Source organism: Culex quinquefasciatus, chromosome 2, assembly GCF_015732765.1.
Source record: "Culex quinquefasciatus strain JHB chromosome 2, VPISU_Cqui_1.0_pri_paternal, whole genome shotgun sequence".
NCBI classification, from domain to species: Eukaryota; Metazoa; Arthropoda; class Insecta; order Diptera; family Culicidae; genus Culex; species Culex quinquefasciatus.
This window is the reverse complement of record NC_051862.1, coordinates 132,748,191-132,756,692: the sequence shown is the minus strand read 5'-3', so window position 1 is coordinate 132,756,692 and position 8,502 is coordinate 132,748,191. Positions and strand designations below refer to the sequence as shown.

The window sequence follows — 8,502 nt, the reverse complement described above, 5'->3', positions numbered from 1 at the left end:
CAGTCCCTGTTTATATAGCCCTGTCAACCTGTCAAACAAAAGGCTACATGGACCTCGTGACGAAAAAAAAGCAACATGAACAAAGCGCCATGTACATTCGGCGAAGAAAAACGAATCATAACAAAGCGTCCCCCTCAATGACAGCAGGGTGATATAGACGTTGGTGATTTCAAAAGAAGTTATGTTTGTTTTTCTCAAATAAAATTACGGAAATAATGTTTTATTGAATTTGGATGATGAAGTATCAATAAAAGTAACGTTTTTAATCGTTTGTTATCATTATAACATCTTATTTTGCTTTTATATTAAAATGGGAATTGAAAATAGATGCTCAACATTCAAATGCGTTTTTCTCAAAACGCATGGTTTGTACATGATGCTTTTTGAAATGTTGGCGTCGAACTGTGCATTTATTCTAGAGCAACCCGGGAGCATGTTGACAGCTTCCATACAAACTGAGCGTACCCCTTTTTGTGGGCCCAGTGGGCCTAAGATGGCGGCTTTCTATATTATCTAGCCGAACTATTGAAAATGGCGAATAGTTTGTGTCCTATCCCTCGGTTTTTCCGCATAATGTCATTTGACGTTAGTGCGATCAAATGTAACCAATACCAACACATGTAAGAAAGGTATAAATAAAGAAGCGAACATGTATCGCGCCCTCTTTCCTTTTTGGACAACAAGCTGAACACATCTCTTTATTCCAAATCCGACGTCTACGCAGATACAGTACATTTTAATTAGCGACGAGGAATTAAAGAACTGCGCGGCGATAAATCGGTGATTTTCTTTCGTTGGAGTGACGGTGTGGACGGTAATAAAAGTTCTATCTTCCTCACGGGGGATTAAGTCGTTCACATTTGTGCTAGCGAAAAATCGCTGAGAAAACAAAAGCTGCAAATTCACCAGTGTCGGGACTGCTAGCGTCTCCGCGGCAACCATTTTGTTAAGTCGAGCAGCGAGCAGCGACGCCAAGTGAGCAGAGGTTGTTAAGCCAGTGATTGAACCGGAGTGCTGTGGTTTTGGGAGCAATTTTGACGTCGTTTGTTCTGCTGGTCGCGGCGGGCGATTCCCAGCGTGGTTTCTGTGTGGAACCGGCACGTTATCGGCGAATTCATGTGCTAAATTGATCTGACGGTGTGTGCGGTGCATTTTTGGAGTAACCGGCAGGAGGCGAGCAACTAGCGAGGAAAATCTGCGCACGGTTCAGGAACCGGCATCGGGAGTGTGTCACGTCGATTGGTGAACAAAAGGGGCTACGGTGCGGTAGTCGGTGGAATTTCATCATCGGACGCCATTTTGGACGCTGACTGGTCGGCGACGCGACGCGGCGAGCGTTGATTTTCTTTTGTTGTTGGAGGAGCTGAAACGCAAGTGGGGCTTATTGGCCACGGCGGAGTTTCTTCTGCTGTTCCGGGCACTGACGATTTTCGGTGTGCTGATCGAAGGACGAGTCATCTACTGGGGGTTTGTGTTGCTTGCTGGCAAAGGCCAGGACGGAGATCGGTGAGTAGAAAGCCTTTTTTTTTGTTCGATCCCTGGATTTTGGAGTAATTGAGATTTTTTTCTCTCCATTTTGCCTTCTTTGGAAATTTTGATTTTATTCTTGATTTTATTAAGACATGGGTTCGAACGGGATTACTTCTTCCATTGAGATGTTCAGAAAAGGCACGTCGTTCACGGACTGGTCCGATCGACTAGCCTATATCTTTCATGCAAATCAAGTGTCGGATGATCGTCAGAAATCGCATTTCATGACGATCTGTGGTCCGTTTCTTTTTTCTCAATTAAAATTGCACTACAGCAAAGATGAGCTGGATAAGGCCTCTTATGCTGACATTGTGTTGAACCTAAAACAAAAATTGGACAAAACGGAGCCTGACTTAGTCCAGCGCTTTCGTTTTAGTCAACGGAACCAGCAACCTGACGAATCCAATGAGGATTTCGTGCAGTCGGTCAAGCTGCAGGCGGAATTCTGTGGTTTTGGGGCGTTTAAGGACGTGGCCATCATGGACAGAGTTCTGGCGGGTCTTCTTGACGGGAATCTCAAAGAGAATTTGCTGAAGGAGGAAGGTTTGACTTTGGACAAGATGGACAAGTTCATCACAACATGGAACATAGCAAAACAAAACGTAAAAGCATTAAACAATCAATCAGGGAAATCTCAATTGGGACAGTACAATTACTTTACACCAGAACAAATTCATTACATTCAAAAGACAACAACACAAAGACAAGGGTCTTCGCGGTACGGAAATTACAGACAAAATGATGGGTTGCAACGGCAAAATTATCCGGAAAGGCAAAACAATTCAAGATTTCAGCCTTATATAAACTACAATTCTAATTCCAACCGAAGGTTCAATAACCAAACACAACAACAAAGGTATTATGACAAAAGCTATGATAGGAGATATCCTCAGACTAGAATTTCGTGTGATTTTTGTGGGAAAATGGGTCATTCTAAGCAAAATTGCTTCAAACTTGATTACTTTAACAGACAATTTGTGAATTTCATGGGTGAGAGTACTGCAGATGATTATTCCTGCAACGAAGGTGGTGAAATTGAGTACGCAAATGCGGAAATGTTCAACCAAATAGAAAACCTTCAAGATAATAACGATCAATGCATGAAAATTTTTACTGTTTTGAACAAAACTTATGTTAAATTGGATGAAACACAAATAGAGGACCAAATGGTTGATTTGGAAGTTGATGATAGTTGCTTGTTAAATGACAGCACTTTTTCCTTACATGATGTTGATATTGATCTAAATTGTTTATTTACCCCAAATTGGGAGGATGATTCGTTTTTTGATTTAAACTGTTTGTTTAATAAAACTTTTTATGATATTGATGTAAATTGTGATAGTGCCCTGGATTGGGATGAAAAATTGTTCTGTGGTTTAAGAGTTTTAAGTGAAACTAAGGTGGAAGGTGAAATTGTGCATGCCCCGGATTGGGAAGAAAATTTTGATTGTAATTTGGATGAATTGTTTTTGATTTGTGATGATTTGGAAAAGGAGCAACATTTAACAGAGAATAATACAGTGGGTTCGATTGAACATGACAAATTACAGGATACAATTGAAGCTAATTTTAAACATACCCCGAATTGGGAGAATGATGAGAATCTTGTTTTGGAGTTTGTTTTTGAATCTTATAAAAACATGAAACATGTGCAATTTGACAGTTATGAAAGTTTTAGACAAAAATTGCTGATTGGCAATGATTTTGATTGTGCAATTGAGATAAATGTTGATAATAATCACGAAGATTTGATTTTAACTCCAAATTTGGATTCAATTGATGAAATTTTAAAGTGTGTTAGTTTAGATTACATTTTATTTGACAAGGTTCCTGAGAATTCAGAACGACAATTTGACAGCAACAATTTGAGTTTAATTGAACTTAAGCTACGTAGGCAAAATTTGGAAAACGAGTACACTATGCCAAACATTGATTTAATTCCAACATTTTTATTGATGATTTTTGTGATTTTATGCCGAGTTGGCTTTGAAGCGATGGAAAACATGTTGTTTCAGTACAAAATGATGGTAACATTTTTGACGAGCATTGCAAAATTGCAATCTATTTTGATTTTGTGTAAAGGATGTGCTAAAATTTTAGACAATCGCTTTGTTAACATTTTTTGTGGTCGGCATGATCTAAAATTTGTGGACGATTGCTGGTTGTTAAATGACAAAGTTGTAGAATCGCTGGATTTTCAAAGCGAGAATAGGAAATGCTTACAAGTCATCTATGCCAGATCAATGAAACTGTTTTGGAAAACTCATGTTTGGTACTATATCAAGAAACAACAAATGTTGGACATGAAATTGTTTGGCTGCAACAACACAAATGTCATCGTATTATCAAAATGTCTGCTTGAAATTCTCTTTATAGAGCCGATTCAATTGACGAATGGAGAATTCCATAATTTGTTTTTGTTGATAAATATTGTAAATACTTTTAACTTTTACGATGGTGGTCTATCAAAAGCGAAGCTGTGTTTTATAAAATTGCAAAGGCATCAAATAATGTATTATAACAAAATAATATTTAATAATAAAATTTTGGTAGAAAACCTGATATTTGAGAAAATTTTCTGGCATTGGTTGCTGAAAGTAAAAATATGTTGTTCCTTGCAAAGGCAAATTTTTCGAAGGGTGGTGAAAAGGGTGATTGCCAAGACTGGAATTAGAAAAGTTTCTTTTGCTTGTTTGATGAAACAAAACATAAGTATGTTCTACAAATATAAACAACATTACAATTTAAACACCTTTAAAACTGGTATCGTGATGAATGACGGATTGTCAAACTGCCTAGTTAATAGACTATGCACTTGTAATTCTGATTGTTTCAGTATCCAATATTTGTTATTTAATGTTGGAATTTTGATCATTATTATTAAATCTTATTTCTTATCATTACAACAGAAATGGAGCACACTGCAACCAAGAAGCGTTACCGTTGGAGTGGTGAATCATGGAATGTCGATGGGCATGCGGCTGGCCATGGCTGGTCGGATGCAACGTTCGGGTGGTTGCATTGGATACAACACGGTGTCGAGTCAGGCTGGATGTGGCCAGGAATATCGGTTTCGACGGGTGGTCTCGGCGAACCGATACAAGTCGATGTCGATGAATGGAAATCGATCAAGGAGCAGTACGGCGGCTTATTTGCTGGTGACCTTCTATCGAAGAACTCAGAATTGTTTATTCTTAATTATTAGTGAACATTTAGGACTGTTTTGTTCTCATATCTAATTAACTTTTGATTTTGTTTTATATCTTAAACTGATAAACTTATTAACTGTACTTATTGTATTTTCCTATTAAAGGGTGAAGGAATTGTCCTATCCCTCGGTTTTTCCGCATAATGTCATTTGACGTTAGTGCGATCAAATGTAACCAATACCAACACATGTAAGAAAGGTATAAATAAAGAAGCGAACATGTATCGCGCCCTCTTTCCTTTTTGGACAACAAGCTGAACACATCTCTTTATTCCAAATCCGACGTCTACGCAGATACAGTACATTTTAGTTTGAATAAATAAAGCGTTTGCCTAGTTTCAGTTTAAAACGACAAAATATGCAGTCTAGAATCATTTTCTTAAAAAACTTGTTTAGAGATACGCCACGTTCAAATATTAGTCTAGAACAGATGAAGTGAGCGGGCCGCGAAAGCCGTCACGAAAAAAAAGTTTCCCATGCAAATTTTGAGTTGCGTATTTATTGGGCGGACTCCGACGAGGCCCACTCGCCATCTGCCGGTGGATACGCGCAACTCACGAAAACTGTCATGTTAGGGGACGGCCGGGACGGCTGTTCTAGAGTCAGATCAATACAGCGTCAGTGACAGGACGAGGGCCCAGTTTAGAGGTTTCAACATCAACGATGTGCGGCTGGACCACCCTCCCAAAAAAAATAATTGAGCAACATAATTTTCTAATTTTCTCTAACAATATTCAAATCTGGAGCAACATTTGAAAGGGGCGGTACGACATTGCTGTTACGGCCTTTCGTTATACGCGTTTAAATGGGGAAAAAGACCGTAAGAGCAATGCCGTATCGCCCCTTTCAAATGTTGCTCCAGAAATGGAATCAATCGCAAAACCACTAGAGTCAAATATTTTACGAATCCATTAAAGCTCTTTGCTTAAACCATGATCAAGCAACATTTATCATGATTTAGCTTCTGATTCTGAGCATGAAAAGGCAAAAAAATACAAAGGTGTCACGAGTCAAAACTGGTGAGCAACAAGGCTGAAATTTTTGGACCTAATCGATGTGCTAGGAAAATGGTAGGAAATGCGAATGGCATTGGAAAAAGTGGCTGAAAAAGCGAAAATAATCAAAAATGTTACAATTTTTGGAAGAGGTAAGCTAGAAAACGATCCTGCTTACACTTTCTGTTGGTTGGATTCAGTAAATTCGTACTTTAAAAGCCTGAGCTACCTCGATTAATAAAAATAGGTCCAAAATAGGTACTAGGTCCAAAATAGGGTCATATACCCTAATTCAACTTTATTCCTATAGGCCTATAGCAAATTTTCATTCAAATTAAATTTGTTTAAAATTATTCATCTATGAAAAGTTAATAAAATATAGTTAATATATAAATTTAAAGTACAACAAAAGCAAAAACATTCACAATTTACATTAAATTATCAAAATGTTGGAACATTTGTGAAATGTACACAGGATATGGCTCTGATTGGAAAAAATGTAAAATGTGAATCTGTGAAAACATTTAAAGCACATAAAATTTCCATTTCAAACATTTTTTCTTCAACTTTTTTTTATATATTTTTTTCTTTCGGAATGTTTAGTTCTACCTGTGCTGTCAATCGATCGTCCAATTTTACACAAGTCAAAAAACAACAAATTTCTATCTCTTCACGGTTTCGAGGTACAAATCACTTAAAAAAACGTGTCATAATAAAAATTATGAAAAAGGTCCAAAATTACCGTTTAGAGCAAAGTTTCACTTAAATTGAAGTGGGAGCGTGCGGGCTGGCGGAGAATGCAGGGTTCTGTTCCCAACAAAGTAAAAAAGCTGCAAACTTGTCCAACAGATGTTTTCTTGCATGCTCTTCGAGCAAGGACTTCAAAATTTAAACATTCGAGCACTTTTTGACGTACCTGTTTGAAATGTGCATTCGAAGAAGAACGTCAACCGAGGCGGCGTTGCATTTCAAAATCTGCACTTTCATTGGGCGGAGATAAAACCTAGTTCGATCAATCATCTCCCAGATAATACCCGCATTCAACGAGTCAAGATAGCATCCCGAAAGGCACTTCGCAACTGCCTGCCGCCGCTGTCGGACCTCGTGATGAGTAAGCTGAGCTACCGGCGCGAGCTGGTCCCTAGTGACCCGGCCCAGGCCCCGGTTCTGATCGTTGGCCAGACGGGTCATCTGAAGGAGCTTCCGTTCGAGCGGGTTCGCTGCAAGCTGGAGCCCCGTGTGAGCGCGGAAATCTTCGAACAGGCCAAATCCGTGCTGCATCCGGCGCCGACCGATAGCTGCTCGCTGTACCTGGACCTGGCCAAGCTGGCGGTTCTGCCGACCAAGGCGTCCCGGCACAACTCGGAGTCACGCGGACACGCACTGACCAAGTTGGTGCAGACGCACACTTCGGGGGTTAGCGAATCGATTGTGGTTGTGTGCGACAAGGAGAACCTGTTTGCTTCCGGATGTGCCGTGGCCAGAGCCTTTCCGCTGTACAGTCGCAAAACTAGTAAGGCGGAAAATGGCGTAACTTCGGCGGAATCGGTTGCCGTTGATGTGGAATTCCTGTTGACCGGGGATGACTGTGTAACGAAGGAGGACGTTTTGGTGCTCGAGAGTGCCGCTAAGGGGATAAGACTGGCAGCCAAAATAGTGGACGCGCCTTGCAGCGAGATGAACGTGTCCGGGTTCCTGAAGGAAATTGATGTGGTGGCCAAAGAGCTGAAGTTGACGCCGAAGGTAATTCGTGGAGAAGAGCTCAAGCAGCAAGGTTTTGGAGGGATTTACGGCGTGGGAAAGGCATCGAATGATCCTCCGGCTTTGGCAGTTCTGTCGTACGAACCGGAAGGTGCTACCGAAACCGTCGCTTGGGTTGGCAAGGGAATCGTGTACGACACCGGTGGCCTTAGCATCAAGGGTAAGACTGCCATGCCAGGGATGAAGCGTGACTGCGGTGGTGCGGCCGCAATTTTGGGCGCCTTCTACGCTGCGGTCAAGTGCGGCTTCAAGCAGAATCTGCACGCCGTGTTCTGTCTGGCGGAGAACTCCGTTGGACCGAACGCAACCCGTCCGGACGACATTCATCGGCTGTACTCGGGCCAAACCGTGGAGATCAACAACACCGATGCCGAGGGTCGGTTGGTGCTGTCGGATGGAGTTTGCTACGCCGATCGCAACCTTAAAGCCAGCATCATTCTGGATATGGCTACGCTCACTGGCGCGCAAGGCATTGCAACGGGCAAGTACCACGGCGCTATTCTGACCAACAGCGAGCAGTGGGAGCAAAAGGCGTTGATCGTCGGTCGAAAGACAGCGGACCTGCTTTCACCAGTTCCTTACTGTCCAGAGTTGCACTTTTGCGAGTTTAAATCGGCAGTTGCGGACATGAAGAATTCGGTTATGGATCGCGGAAACGCACAGGTCAGCTGCGCCGGACTGTTCATTGGGGCTCATCTGGGATTCGATTACGAAGGTGCCTGGATGCATGTGGACATGGCCTCGCCGGTACACAACGGAGAACGCGCCACCGGATATGGAGTTGCGTTGCTGTTGGGACTGTTTGGCGAGCACAGTGGCGCTGATTTGTTGAAGCACGTGGCCGAAGCTGCTGCTTCTGGAGGAACGGTCAAAGAACCGCAGCATAAGAAAGCCCGCGTAAATTGAGCAAGTTTTAAGTATCTACGAAATAATCACAATTGTGTTTCAAGTATCTTTTTCGATTTGTATGCATCTTTTGAAAAAATAAAAATATAAATTACTGCCAGA

The 8,502-nt window shown here is 41.5% G+C and overlaps 1 protein-coding gene across 1 annotated transcript; it reads left to right on the top strand.

Moving 5' to 3' along the window:
* Positions 1-6,654: 6,654 nt before the first annotated feature.
* On the top strand, positions 6,655-8,502 carry LOC6050060 (probable aminopeptidase NPEPL1). The gene has a single exon (XM_001866692.2). It carries the CDS (start codon positions 6,841-6,843, stop codon positions 8,398-8,400), a length of 1,560 nt encoding a protein of 519 aa, XP_001866727.2. The 5' UTR covers positions 6,655-6,840; the 3' UTR covers positions 8,401-8,502.